The 15,884-nt window shown below is 46.5% G+C and overlaps 1 protein-coding gene across 4 annotated transcripts in view; it reads right to left on the bottom strand.

The window, feature by feature from the left end:
- INPP5D (inositol polyphosphate-5-phosphatase D) overlaps positions 1-15,884 on the bottom strand; it is a 176,873-nt gene that overhangs the window by 44,810 nt on the left and 116,179 nt on the right. For all 4 annotated transcript variants that reach the window (XM_056564620.1, XM_056564621.1, XM_056564622.1 and 1 more), the window contains 3 exons: positions 14,674-14,762; positions 12,585-12,666; positions 1,599-1,688 (listed from right to left, as the gene is read on the bottom strand). In XM_056564620.1, the coding sequence (XP_056420595.1) occupies positions 1,599-1,688; positions 12,585-12,666; positions 14,674-14,762 (261 nt within the window). The remainder of the gene's footprint in view (positions 1-1,598; positions 1,689-12,584; positions 12,667-14,673; positions 14,763-15,884) is intronic.

Here is a 15,884-nt window from a genome sequence, read left to right on the forward strand (position 1 = left end):
TGATAAATTAAGCGCACAATAGACCAGCCTTACGCTATGTAGGTCTATATTGATGCGGGAAATAGACAGCTTTGATAAATCCCCCCCCCCCCCCCCCCCATGACTGCCATTGTAAGTGCTACACTGTTTATTAGTACATTATTCACTGGAGTTTTTTTTTTATCACTAAACCAGTCGGTAAGGGATATTTCTATGAAAATATACATTTATTGGCTGCTCCTGGGTTTGAATATATTATGGTAGATGCAAAGCAGCCCTCCTCCGGTAGAAAGAAAGCTCTCTGGTGCCACCCTTTGGAGGTAACATCCCTGTAAGTCAATGCTTAGCCCTCTAAAGAGTCTTAAAGGGGTACTCCCGTGGAAAACTTTTTTTTAAATCAACTGGTGCCAGAAAGTTTAACAGATTTGTAAATCACTTCTATAACAAAAATCGTAATCCTTCCAGTACTTTTTGGGGCTGTATACTAAGGAGAAATCCAAAAAAGAAATGCATTTCCTCTGATGTCATGACCATAGTGCTCTCTGCTGACCTCTGCTGTCCATTTTAGGAACTGTCCAGAGAAGCATATGTTTGCTATGGGGATTTTCTCTTGCTCTGGACAGTTCCTGAAATGGACAGCAGAGGTCAGCAGAGAGCACTATGGTCATGACATCAGAGGAAATGCATTTCTTTTTTGGATTTCTCTTTAGTATTCCCCTAAAAAGTACTGGAAGGATTAAGATTTTTTAATAGAAGTAATTTACAAATCTGTTTAACTTTCTGGCACCAGTTGATTTAAAAAAAAAAAAAAAAAAAGTTTTCCACGGAAGTACCCCTTTAAAACATGACTGGGGATTATTATCCTAGCCATAATCTTCCCCATTCATTAACAGTTGTTATGGAGTTTTTGTCAATACAGAGCAGCATGCCATTTGTAATAACTAGGGTGATAAACTGCGAAACAGCTGTCTACAGATGGATTACTCTTCTTTGCATATTTTTCACTGGAGCATTGCCTGGCCTATTAGATTCTTCACACCTATTGGCACTCTACACAAAAATAAACTTTACCTCTTGAAATGGTTTAATGAGATTGTAAGTCATGGGATACAGCAGCCAATACCCATGCATTTTTTGTACAATGCTGCATAACATGTTGGCACTTTATAGATTACAGAAGGCAAATAATACAAGTAGCCGCAGAAGGTCTCTACTGTCTGTGAGAACTCCGGGTGAACTATTTCTCTATTGATTGGAGATAGACTGGGATTTATTTTTAAATATATGAGATAAAGAAAATTGCATATTTGATAAGGACAGTGTGTGGCTCGTTTCTTAACATTATGGACTGATCAGAAGGCGGTAGGAGCCTCCTATATACACGCTTGTGCCCAGAATTGTCATAAAGGAAACCATGTTTTACGTATTGCTCTAACAACTGTAGTCCTAACTACATTGTACCATACTGTATATCTATTTCAGTCACTCGTACTACTGAATAGTACTCCTGAATTCCCTACATACAATTAAGAAAACACTCTGACTTTCAAAGCCAATAACTATTCATTTTCTGAAACTTTAAGAAATAATATTTAGTGATTTTTCCAAAGTTATCTTACTGTTTTTTGAGACAAACTGGGATGTTACGCCAACTTGGAACGTAGCAAATACAGGTGAGTGATCGCTGGTGGTTATATCTTCTGTGCATCCTTCAGACATAAAACATAAACATATGATGTTACTGAAACACAAAAACATCATGTCTAATACACTGTGTTGGTAAACGTGGGGGACTACCTATTGGTAACTTCTGGCTCTACCATTTTCATATAATTCCTATCTTAAGCATTGAACACACAAGTCTAAACATATAGAAAATCTTTATTGATAATAGAACAATTACATTTTAAAAAGTTTTAAAGAATCAGCAGGAGTTAGAAGAAAAACGGTACACAGATTCCAAATGTAAACATTCATTTCCTAATCCCCACTATAACAGTAAAAATTGATGAGCAAGATACATAGTGATGGTCCACTAAATGTGGTTTGGCACCTACAACCATACACAGTATATATAATAAAGTGCAGAATGAAGGGAGAAATTAAAAAGAAATTGAAAATGTATGCAAAGAAATAAAACACAATATTGTTAGCTTGAATGAATGTTAGCTTGAATTAATTACATTCAAGCTAACAATACTGTGTTATACTTGTTTATTGTTTTGGTGGCCCAACTACAGTGACCCCCCGACTTATGATGGCCCCGACATATGATCATTTCAACATATGATGGCCTCTCAGAGCCCATTGTATGTTGAAGGCAGCATCGACATATGATGCTGCTGTGTGTCGGGTCCATCGTACAAACAGCTATCTGACAGCACTGACAACTTCAGCAACTGACAGATAGTTGTTTAATGTGCCCCGTGTTCCCCGTTCTGCCTCCTGTTACTCACATACTGTCCTGCTAACTCACGCAGGCTTCCACTGTGAGCTCCGTGTAAGCCCCGCTTCCCCCCCCCCCCAGTGCAGCCATAGCCAATAGCCTGCAGCATCTTGCTGCAGGCATCCAATGAGCTGCTGGCTGCCCTCCCCTTCCTTTCCTATAGAGCTGTAGTCGGCAGGATGGTAATGGAGGACATTCTGTCCTCCCTGAAGGTATTTAAAGAACTGTACAGTACTGTATGCGATGTCACACATCACATACAATACATATACACACTATACACCCCATACATCAATGTTTCCCTATCAGTGTGCCTCCAGCTGTGGCAAAACTATAACTCCCAGCATGCCCAGACAGTCAGTGGCTGTACATGCATGCTGGGAGTTGTGGTTGTGCAACAGCTGGAGGCACCCTGGTTTGTTAAACACTCCCCATACACTCCACATACAATGGTCATCCCAGAACCAATTGGCAGTTTCCCATAGAGATATGTATTCAACATACAATGGTTCCGAGGCCCCAGAACCAATTGCCATTTTTACATAGACATATGTACTCGACATATGATGGTTTCAACATATGATGGTTCTCCTGGAACCAATTAATATCATATGTTGAGGGACCACTGTATTGGTTTCATGTTGCATGTTGTTTCTTAAATTTTCCAGTGACCATGTTCATGGGTAAATGCTATTTGAGCTATTGTTGGGTTAGTATATATTCCTTTCTTTTTTGGTGCGGTGCATCCTCTTAGCTTAGCCAGAGCTTAGGACTGTAATTTAGTGCCCAATCACACCTCTGTATTTTGGACTCTTCCCTTTCTACTATTCGCCTTTCTATTAATTATTAGAAAACACATTGGGGGACATTAATCAAAGAATTTAGGCATTTTAGTTTTTTTTTGCTTATATTTGTCTCACGAAATGTCGCACATAAGACATTTTGCATTTACGGTAGACTTTTTAACAGAGAAACGAGAAAAGCTAAATCTACAAATTTTGCATTGGTATGCTATTTTCATTTTGGAACATGCAGAAGGAGATTTATCAAGCTCCGTAGATTTTTTTTTGCGTAAAAAGTCAAACATACTTGCGCACATGCAACTTTTCTATACATGCTGCGACTTTTTGATTTTTGCTTATTCCAAAGCACATTTCAGAAATCTGCTCACGTAGTAATTTAAAAAAAAAACTTTGCAGTGGTCATGTATTTATCAAATTGCGATAGTCACTATTTATGAAGAAAAAAAGTCGCATCTCCATTTAAAAGTGGCATATGTATTCCAGGTCCAACCTGGCTTACAGAAAGTTCATACGTTGGCAGAAAAGGACATTAACACCCACTTTAAAAACTGTTCTTGTTCTGCATCATGAAACAAAGCTACTACATTAATATTAATTATGGAAAAAATGAATTACTGTATTTACCGGCGTATAACACGCACTGGCGTATAACACGGACCCCCATTTTAACAGGGAAAATTTAAGTAAAAAAAATAAAATGTAAGATAAATGACTTGGACTAAATGCCACATCATCCCCCCCAACTTCATTTTCTTCTGCACCTCAGTTTGGTCCTGTCCCCTCCAGTGCCACATCATTCCTTCCCTTTTATCAGTCCCTGTGCCACATTTACCCCTCTCATCACCACCCCCCATGTCTCATCATCCCCCCATGTCTCATCATCCCCCCAGGTCTCATAATTTCCCCCTGTCATAGACCACCTTTAGCCATACAGACATTAAAGGGGTTCTCCTGTGCTTAGACATCTTATCCCCTATCCAAATGATAGGGGATAAGATGCCTGATCGCGGGAGTCCCACCGCTGGGGACCCCCGTGATCTTGCCCGCGGCACCCCGTTTATAATCAGTCCCCGGAGCGTGTTCGCTCCAGGTCTGATGACCGGCGACCACAGGGCCGACAGCGTGTGACGTCACGCCTCCGCCCCCGTGTGACTTCACGCTCCGCCCCTCAATGCAAGCCTATGGGAGGAGGCGTGATAGCTGTCACACCCCGTCCCTTAGGCTTGCATTGAGGGGCGGAGCGTGACCTCACACAGGGGCAGAGGCGTGACGTCACATGCCGTCGGCCCTGTGGTCGCCGGTAATCAGACCCGGATAGGGGACCAAAGGATAGGGGATAAGATGTCTAAGCACCGGAGAATCCCTTTAAGCATTTAGTGCCTCCCCCCACCATCATTTCCCCCTGTCTCATCATCCCCCACCCTGTCTCATCATGTCCCCCCATCATTCTCCCCTCATCATCCCCCACCCTGTCTCATCATGCCCCGATCATTCCCCCCTCATCATTTCCCCCTGTCTCATCATCCCCCCACCTTGTCTCATCATGTCCCCCCATCATTCCCCCCTCATCATCCCCCACCCTGTCTCATCATGCCCCCCATCATTCCCCCCTCATCATTCCCCCCTGTCTCATCATCCCCCATCCTGTCTCATCATGTCCCCCATCATTCCCCCTGTCTCATCATCCCCCCATCATGTTCCTCCTATGCCAGTGGTCTTCAACCTGCGGACCTCCAGATGTTGCAAAACTACAACTCCCAGCATGCCCGGACAGCCGTTGGCTGTCCGGGCATGCTGGGAGTTGTAGTTTTGCAACATCTGGAGGTCCGCAGGTTGAAGACCACTGTATATGCTATTCTTCCCCTTTCCTTACCTGGCTGCACTTCTTGTGGGCTGCGGTCAGTGAAGCAGATGAGTGACGTCCTCTCCCGGCTCCTCTGCGCGGCATCATGGATGTCACTTTTCAGCGGCGACTACAGGAAATGAAAAGTGAGGTCACTGATGCCGCGCAGAGAAGCCGGCAGAGGCATCACTGATCTGCTTCACTGACCGCAGCCCGTAAGACCCGACACCGGACTTGGCCTGCCGAAGTGCAGCCAGGTAAGGAAAATAAACAAAACTATGAAAAGCAGGGAAAGGGGGAATGATGAGGGAGGGGGGAGGTAAGAAAAATGAAAAGTAAAACTGTCACTTGTTTTCTCCCGCACTATACACAGGTACTGGTGGATAGTGCGGGAGACGCTAATTAAAAGGTAGGGCAGATCAAGACAAGGTAGGGCTCATTTTAATCAGTGTCTCCCACACCAGTACCTGTGGATCGTGCGGGAGAAAACAAGTGACAGTTTTCCAGAGCGGGGAGGAGACGCTGCTGGTCCCTGATATAAAGTGGCTGCTGCTGCGGCTGCTTTAAATCAGTGACCAGAAGACTTATCGGCGTATAACACGCAGGCAGGCTTTTTGCCTTAAATTTAAGTTTTAAAAGTGCGTGTTATACGCCGATAAATACGGTGTATAACTAATAACTCTTTTCATTTTAAGGTTGAAAATACACACTAAACACCTTGTTCATTTTAGGACACGTACATGCTGGCGTACCCACTACATTTTAAAATTAATGTTGTGTTAAAATAGAATAAGGCACAAAATAATTGTGTAAGAATTTTTACAGACTACGTAAATAACCCATATATGGCACTAAAATTTTTCCTTAAAAAAAAGAAACATCCATAGTAATACAGCTTCATGCACATTTTGGGGTGGGTAACGTACTGAGCCATTTTTTTTTTTGTGGCTTCACTATTGTTTATGTGCCTGTTGGTGCTGCGCTGTCTTCCTTCCTGACATAAACTCCGGCCTCAGCGCAGCGACGCAAGACTCCGCCCAACGTCACAAAATGCGGGCTCAAAATTAAACACAAAAGCCTCCAGAGTATGGATATTCATGGTGCGGCATAGTATGTTTTTATTGCACTTGAGCCATAACTACTGATAAAACAAATGATTTTATTAATACTCTTTAAAATCCCAAATATAACTACTGAATAGTGTCATTTTACAAGATCAATGATTGTAAACAGATAACCAATCCGAAAAGAAGGTGGTAAGACAGGTACGGTTAATTTAACAGTGCTGATGCATGACATGTAAACAATGAGAGCTACAGCAGCAGTAATGGGTGTCCAACAGTAATGTCCAGTAGGACGAAAAAAAAGGGTATGTAACCTCTACTAATGTGATGTCCAGCTGCCCGCACAGGATAGCTGGAATAGACACCAACAGTGCATAAAAGTAATGGCTGTTACGCCGAGTGCTCCGGGTCCCCGCTCCTCCCCGGAGCGCTCGCTACACTCTCCCCACTGCAGCGCTCCGGTCAGATCCACTGACCCGGGGCGCTGCGATTCCGCTTCCAGCCGGGATGCGATTCGCGATGCGGGTAGCGCCCGCTCGCGATGCGCACCCCGGCTCCCGTACCTGACTCGCTCTCCCTCGGTCCTGTCCCGGCGCGCGCGGCCCCGCTCCCTAGGGCGCGCGCGCGCCGGGTCTTTGCGATTTAAAGGGCCACTGCGCCGCTGATTGGCGCAGTGATTCCAATTAGTGTGTTCACCTGTGCACTTCCCTATATCACCTCACTTCCCCTGCACTCCCTTGCCGGATCTTGTTGCCATCGTGCCAGTGAAAGCGTTTCCTTGTGTGTTCCTAGCCTGTGTTCCAGACCTCCTGCCGTTGCCCCTGACTACGATCCTTGCTGCCTGCCCCGACCTTCTGCTACGTCCGACCTTGCTTCTGTCTACTCCCTTGTACCGCGCCTATCTTCAGCAGCCAGAGAGGTGAGCCGTTGCTAGTGGATACGACCTGGTCACTACCGCCGCAGCAAGACCATCCCGCTTTGCGGCGGGCTCTGGTGAAAACCAGTAGTGACTTAGAACCGATCCACTAGCACTGTCCACGCCAATCCCTCTCTGGCACAGAGGATCCACTACCTGCCAGCCGGCATCGTGACAGTAGATCCGGCCATGGATCCCGCTGAAGTTCCTCTGCCAGTTGTCGCTGACCTCACCACGGTGGTCGCCCAGCAGTCACAACAGATAGCGCAACAAGGCAAACAGCTGTCTCAACTGACCGTTATGCTACAGCAGTTACTACCACAGCTTCAGCAGTCATCTCCTCCGCCAGCTCCTGCACCTCCTCCGCAGCGAGTGGCCGCCCCTGGTCTACGCCTATCCTTGCCGGATAAATTTGATGGGGACTCTAAGTTTTGCCGTGGCTTTCTTTCCCAATGTTCCCTGCATCTGGAGATGATGTCGGACCAGTTTCCCACTGAAAGGTCTAAGGTGGCTTTCGTAGTCAGCCTTCTGTCTGGAAAAGCCCTGTCTTGGGCCACACCGCTCTGGGACCGCAATGACCCCGTCACTGCCTCTATACACTCCTTCTTCTCGGAAATCCGAAGTGTCTTTGAGGAACCTGCCCGAGCCTCTTCTGCTGAGACTGCCCTGTTGAACCTGGTCCAGGGTAATTCTTCCGTTGGCGAGTATGCCGTACAATTCCGTACTCTTGCTTCAGAATTATCCTGGAATAATGAGGTCCTCTGCGCGACCTTTAAAAAAGGCCTATCCAGCAACATTAAAGATGTTCTGGCCGCACGAGAAATCCCTGCTAATCTACATGAACTCATCCATCTTGCCACTCGCATTGACATGCGTTTTTCCGAAAGGCGTCAGGAGCTCCGCCAAGATATGGACTCTGTTCGCACGAGGCGTTTCTTCTCCTCGGCTCCTCTCTCCTCTGGTCCCCTGCAATCCGTTCCTGTGCCTCCCGCCGTGGAGGCTATGCAGGTCGACCGGTCTCGCCTGACACCTCAAGAGAGGACACGACGCCGCATGGAGAACCTCTGCCTGTACTGTGCTAGTACCGAACACTTCCTGAGGGATTGTCCTATCCGTCCTCCCCGCCTGGAAAGACGTACGCTGACTCCGCACAAAGGTGAGACAGTCCTTGATGTCTACTCTGCTTCTCCACGTCTTACTGTGCCTGTGCGGATGTCTGCCTCTGCCTTCTCCTTCTCTACTGTGGCCTTCTTGGACTCTGGATCTGCAGGAAATTTTATTTTGGCCTCTCTCGTCAACAGGTTCAACATCCCAGTGACCAGTCTCGCCAGACCCCTTTACATCAATTGTGTAAACAATGAAAGATTGGACTGTACCATACGTTTCCGCACGGAGCCCCTTCTAATGAGCATCGGATCTCATCACGAGAGGATTGAACTTTTGGTCCTCCCCAATTGCACTTCGGAAATTCTCCTTGGACTTCCCTGGCTTCAACTTCATTCCCCAACCCTGGATTGGTCCACTGGGGAGATCAAGAGTTGGGGGCCCTCTTGTTCCAAGGACTGTCTAAAACCGGTTCCCAGTAACCCTTGCCGTGACTCTGTGGTTCCTCCAGTAACCGGTCTCCCTAAGGCCTATATGGACTTCGCGGATGTTTTCTGCAAAAAACAAGCTGAGACTCTACCTCCTCACAGGCCTTATGATTGTCCTATCGACCTCCTCCCGGGCACTACTCCACCCCGGGGCAGAATTTATCCTCTCTCTGCCCCAGAGACTCTTGCCATGTCTGAATACGTCCAGGAAAATTTAAAAAAGGGCTTTATCCGTAAATCCTCCTCTCCTGCCGGAGCCGGATTTTTCTTTGTGTCCAAAAAAGATGGCTCCCTACGTCCTTGCATTGACTACCGCGGTCTTAATAAAATCACGGTTAAGAACCGCTACCCCCTACCCCTCATCTCTGAACTCTTTGATCGCCTCCAAGGTGCCCACATCTTTACTAAACTGGACTTAAGAGGTGCTTATAACCTCATCCGCATCAGAGAGGGGGATGAGTGGAAAACGGCATTTAACACCAGAGATGGACACTTTGAGTATCTGGTCATGCCCTTTGGCCTGTGCAACGCCCCTGCTGTCTTCCAAGACTTTGTTAATGAAATTTTTCGTGATCTTTTATACTCCTGTGTTGTTGTATATCTGGACGATATCCTAATTTTTTCTGCCAATCTAGAAGAACACCGCCAGCATGTCCGTATGGTTCTTCAGAGACTTCGTGACAATCAACTCTATGCCAAAATTGAGAAATGTCTGTTTGAATGCCAATCTCTTCCTTTTCTAGGATACTTGGTCTCTGGCCAGGGACTACAAATGGATCCAGACAAACTCTCTGCCGTCTTAGATTGGCCACGCCCCTCCGGACTCCGTGCTATCCAACGCTTTTTGGGGTTCGCCAATTATTACAGGCAATTTATTCCACATTTTTCTACCGTTGTGGCTCCTATCGTGGCTTTAACCAAAAAAAATGCTGATCCCAAGTCTTGACCTCCTCAAGCGGAAGACGCCTTTAAACGACTCAAGTCTGCCTTTTCTTCGGCTCCCGTGCTCTCCAGACCTGACCCTTCCAAACCCTTCCTATTGGAGGTTGATGCCTCCTCAGTGGGAGCTGGAGCTGTTCTTCTACAAAAAAATTCTTCCGGGCATGCTGTCACTTGTGGTTTTTTTTCTAGGACCTTCTCTCCGGCGGAGAGGAACTACTCCATCGGGGATCGAGAGCTTCTAGCCATCAAATTAGCACTTGAGGAATGGAGGCATCTGCTGGAGGGATCAAGATTTCCAGTTATTATTTACACCGATCACAAGAACCTCTCCTACCTCCAGTCTGCCCAACGCCTGAATCCTCGCCAGGCCCGGTGGTCTCTGTTCTTTGCCCGATTTAATTTTGAAATTCACTTTCGGCCTGCCGATAAGAACATTAGGGCCGATGCTCTCTCTCGTTCCTCTGATGCCTCTGAAGTTGATCTCTCTCCGCAACACATCATTCCACCTGACTGCCTGATCTCCACTTCTCCAGCCTCCATCAGGCAAACTCCTCCAGGAAAGACCTTTGTTTCTCCACGCCAACGCCTCGGAATCCTCAAATGGGGTCACTCCTCCCATCTCGCAGGTCATGTGGGCATCAAGAAATCTGTGCAACTCATCTCCCGCTTCTATTGGTGGCCGACTCTGGAGACGGATGTTGTGGACTTTGTGCGAGCCTGCACTGTCTGTGCCCGGGATAAGACTCCTCGCCAGAAGCCCGCTGGTTTTCTTCATCCCCTGCCTGTCCCCGAACAGCCTTGGTCTCTGATTGGTATGGATTTTATTACTGATTTACCCCCTTCCCGTGGCAACACTGTTATTTGGGTGGTCGTTGATCGATTCTCCAAAATGGCACATTTCATCCCTCTTCCTGGTCTTCCTTCAGCGCCTCAGTTGGCTAAACAATTTTTTGTACACATTTTTCGTCTTCACGGGTTGCCTACGCAGATCGTCTCGGATAGAGGCGTCCAATTCGTGTCTAAATTCTGGAGGGCTCTCTGTAAACAACTCAAGATTAAATTAAATTTTTCTTCTGCATATCATCCCCAATCCAATGGACAAGTAGAAAGAATTAACCAGGTCTTGGGTGATTATTTACGACATTTTGTTTCCTCCCGCCAGGATGACTGGGCAGATCTCCTTCCATGGGCCGAATTCTCGTATAACTTCAGAGTCTCTGAATCTTCCTCCAAATCCCCATTTTTCGTGGTGTACGGCCGTCACCCTCTTCCCCCCCTCCCTACCCCCTTGCCCTCTGGTCTGCCCGCTGTGGATGAAATTTCTCGTGACCTTTCCATCATATGGAGAGAGACCCAAAATTCTCTCTTACAGGCTTCATCACGCATGAAGAAGTTCGCGGATAAGAAAAGAAGAGCTCCTCCCATTTTTTCCCCTGGAGACAAGGTATGGCTCTCCGCTAAATATGTCCGCTTCCGTGTCCCTAGCTACAAGTTGGGACCACGCTATCTTGGTCCTTTCAAAATTTTGTGTCAGATTAATCCTGTCTCTTACAAACTTCTTCTTCCTCCTTCTCTTCGTATCCCTAATGCCTTTCACGTTTCTCTTCTTAAACCACTCATCATCAACCGTTTCTCTCCCAAATCTGTTCCTCCCACTCCTGTTTCCGGCTCCTCGGACATCTTCTCCGTCAAAGAGATCCTAGCTTCTAAAAAGGTCAGAGGGAAAACCTTTTTTTTAGTGGATTGGGAGGGTTGTGGTCCAGAAGAGAGATCCTGGGAACCTGAGGACAACATCCTAGACAAAAGTCTGCTCCTCAGGTTCTCAGGCTCTAAGAAGAGGGGGAGACCCAAGGGGGGGGGTACTGTTACGCCGAGCGCTCCGGGTCCCCGCTCCTCCCCGGAGCGCTCGCTACACTCTCCCCACTGCAGCGCTCCGGTCAGATCCACTGACCCGGGGCGCTCCGATTCCGCTTCCAGCCGGGATGCGATTCGCGATGCGGGTAGCGCCCGCTCGCGATGCGCACCCCGGCTCCCGTACCTGACTCGCTCTCCCTCGGTCCTGTCCCGGCGCGCGCGGCCCCGCTCCCTAGGGCGCGCGCGCGCCGGGTCTTTGCGATTTAAAGGGCCACTGCGCCGCTGATTGGCGCAGTGATTCCAATTAGTGTGTTCACCTGTGCACTTCCCTATATCACCTCACTTCCCCTGCACTCCCTTGCCGGATCTTGTTGCCATCGTGCCAGTGAAAGCGTTTCCTTGTGTGTTCCTAGCCTGTGTTCCAGACCTCCTGCCGTTGCCCCTGACTACGATCCTTGCTGCCTGCCCCGACCTTCTGCTACGTCCGACCTTGCTTCTGTCTACTCCCTTGTACCGCGCCTATCTTCAGCAGCCAGAGAGGTGAGCCGTTGCTAGTGGATACGACCTGGTCACTACCGCCGCAGCAAGACCATCCCGCTTTGCGGCGGGCTCTGGTGAAAACCAGTAGTGACTTAGAACCGATCCACTAGCACGGTCCACGCCAATCCCTCTCTGGCACAGAGGATCCACTACCTGCCAGCCGGCATCGTGACAATGGCACTCACAACTAGAGATGAGCAAACTTACAGTAAATTCGATTCGTCACAAACTTCTTGGCTCCTTATTAAGCATCCATATGTGATTTTTATTTATATATAGAAACGTAAATGAGGCCTTTAATGTTTTTCAATGTCTTTTTAATCTTTTTTAATATCTTCCTTTTTGGGGGGATTACGTAGACATTTTAATAAGTTAACATTTTTTCTAGATAAAAAAGGTGCAGTCAATTGTACCAGATATGTTTTTGTAAGGCATTAAATAGGGCGGTTGGCTGAATTTATATGGCCCTATTTTATGTGAATAAATACAGTCTACGGAAGATAATTCAATGTATGTTTCAGTCTTCTGCAGGCAGGTGGCAGCATTCAGCAAAGAACATTTACTTCTTATCATTCTGTAAAAATATTCTGTAAAAAAGTACTTACCATATGATTGACATAATACATGCATCTGGGGATAGGATTTCCATAGCACCCTGTCACACCAAGAAGGTAAATTGTACTTTATCTAAAAAAAAAAAAAAAAAGCACATGATAAACTAAACCATGTACTGAACAAGAAAAATACCACCACCTGAGAACTTCTTATGTAACTCCTAAATAACCCTTGACCACCAGACAATGTATACATAAGGGGTATTCCAACTATTAAAAGTGACGGCACATTCTTAGGCTATACCATTAATCCGGGATCAAGAAAATAAAGGGAACTCGGCACTTTTTACATACATAGCATTACTCTTATCTTTGTCTGATATTGTATCTGAGCTCCATTGAAGGGAATGGGCTTTAAAGTGTTGTCCAGTGAAAACAATCTTATCCCCTACCCACAGGATAGGGGATAAGTAGCTGATCGCGGGGGTCCAAGGGTAGAGGTGCAGTAGATGGCACGTGCTCCCCTCATTTCTATGGGAGTGCTGAAGAGACCCAAGTACAGCACTCGGGCATATGCGGGCATATCTCTCCTCACTGAAAGCCAGGATCCTGTTCTGAAGATTGCAGGACACCCTAGAGTTTGGACAGCTACTTATACCCTTTCTAGATAGGGGCTAAAATAGTTTTCACTGGACAATCACTTTAAAGGGGTTCTCTGCTGCTAGACATCTTAAAGGGGTACTGCGGCGCTAAGACATCTTATCCCCTATCCAAAGGATAGGGGATAAGATCCCTGATCGCGGGGGTCCCGCCGCTGGGGACCCCCGTGATCTTGCACGCAGCACCCCGTTATAATCAGTCCCCAGAGCATGTTCACTCCGGGTCTGATTACTGGCGATCACGGGGGCCGGAGCATTGTGACGTCAGGGCCCCGCCCCCGTGTGATGTCACAATGCTCCGGCCCCCGTGATCTCCAGTAATCAGACCGGGAGCGAAGGTGCTCCGGGGACTGATTATAACGGGGTGCTGCGTGCAAGATCACGGGGGTCCCCAGCGGCGAGACCCCGCGATCAGGCATCTTATCCCCTATCCTTTGGATAGGGGATAAGATGTCTTAGCGCCGGAGTACCCCTTTAACCCCTATCCAAAGAATAGGGGATAAGATGTTTGATCACAGGGGTTCCACTGCTTGGGCCCCCCGCGATCTCCCGCAGCACCCGCGTTCTAAACAAACACCGGGTTCCTGCGGCAGTGGTCGTGATGTCACACCACGCCTCCTCGTGACGTCAAGCCACACCCCCTCCATTCATGTCTCTTGGAGGGGGCAAGTCGGCTGACACGCCCCCTCCCATAGACATGAATGGAGGGGCGTGGCGTGACATTACGAGGGGGCATGGCGTGATGTCACTTTCAGCTTCGAGCGTTCTGAACAAAATGTTCAGAAAGCTGGAGCACCGGAGTACCCCTTTAAGATTCTACATGAGGAAAAGGGCATGAATGAAATTTTATGTCCAGTAAAACAAACAGCTGCTTTCTCCATTTTCAAAAATGATTTAATTAAGTAACAGATTTATGATTTGCACAGTATATTTATATTTGCATCTAGCCATCATATTAGAATCTTACTATTTCCCTTATTCTTTAAAGGGGTACTCCGGTGGAAAACTTTTATTTTTTTTTTAAATCAACTGGTGCCAGAAAGTTAAACAGATTTGTAAATTACTTCTATTAAAAAATCTTATCTCTAGTACTTATTAGTGGCTTTATACTACAGAGGAAATTCTTTTCTTTTGGATTTCTTTTCTGTCACAAACACAGTGCTCTCTGCTGACACCTCTGTCTGTCCAGAGCAGGAGAAAATCCCCATAACAAACATATGCTGCTCTAGAGAGTTCCTAAAATGGACAGAGGTGTCAGCAGAGAGCACTGTGTTTGTGACAGAAAAGAAATCCAAAAAGAAAATAATTTCCTCTGTAGTATACAGACGCTAATAAGTACTGGAAGGATTAAGATTTTTTAATAGAAGTGATTTACAAATTTGTTTATTACTTTCTTCCATTAGTTGATTTAAAAAATAAATAAATAAAAAGTTTTCCACCGGAGTACCTCTTTAAATCATTACTATCTGCCCCATACTTACTCCTGTTGCTTTCTGCTTGGTGTAGCAGTAACGTTCCCGTGATCCTCGCTCATAGCGGTATGTTGGGGGAAATGTGATCTCTTCTTCATCTGCAGTATGAAATATATAGTCACAAACTGTAAATACTTGTTAAATAACCTAAGGAGGATACTATTACATGTGATTTACCAGCTGCACCTGGACTTGCCATGGTGTTAAGCTGCAAGCTCAGGTGCAGTAAGGCAATAGCCTTCTGGAATTTGTGGTTACAAATCTCATCATTTCCAAGATCTTTGTTTGGTGTCCATAGATGAAAATATTGAAATTATTGTTGCTTACAATCAGACTTTGTAAACTGATGCAAACCTAGTCCAGACCTGAGCTAAAGAGACTGGACCTAAAAGGGTTAGCCGGGGACCTAAAAAAAAAGAAGAAAATGACTCCACATGATTGGTGGGGAAATAGTGGAATGTACTTATATAGTCCCCCTGGCTTGTCTCTGGCACCATTTACTGCTCCCTATTTCCTCTATGCTTCATTATCCTGCACACCCTATTAAAGGGAACCAATCATCAGATTTTACCCTATATAACGCTTGGCAAAGCATTATATAGGGTAAAATCTTTATCCTCACCATCCCCGGGGGACATTCCTGCCTGCGGGGATGGGGAGGATATGAACTTATAAACTGCTCCCTGCCGCACCCATAAGTAGTCCCTTGGGCTGGGTGCTCCTCTCACTTAGTCCCGTGTCTTCGGCCTGCAGCTACACCCCCTCGGCTTGATTGACGGGCCGCGTCATCGCTCTGCTCCGTCTGTTCAGTGAGCAGAGCGATGACGCAGCCCATCAATCAAACGGAGGGGGCGTCGCTTTCGGCTGAAGACACAGGACTAGGTGAGAGGAGCACCCAGCCCAAGGGACTACTTATGGGTGCGGCAGGGAGCAGTTTATAAGTTCATATCCTCACCATTGATGGGGGCAGGAACGTCCCCCGGGGATAATGAGGATAAAGATTTTACCCTATATAATGCTTTGCCAAGCTTTATATAGGGTAAAATCTGATGATTGTTTCCCTTTAAGGGTCAATTCACACGTACAGTATCCTGTGCAGATTTGATGTGTAGGATTTGTAACTGCAGATTAGAATCTGTGCTCAGTCATTTAGTTTACATTGAAATCTGCAGCAGAAAATCCTGCGCATCTAGTATGCCTAGGATACTGTGTGTGTGAAT

The sequence above is a fragment of the Hyla sarda genome, chromosome 3, assembly GCF_029499605.1.
Source record: "Hyla sarda isolate aHylSar1 chromosome 3, aHylSar1.hap1, whole genome shotgun sequence".
NCBI classification, from domain to species: domain Eukaryota; kingdom Metazoa; phylum Chordata; class Amphibia; order Anura; family Hylidae; genus Hyla; species Hyla sarda.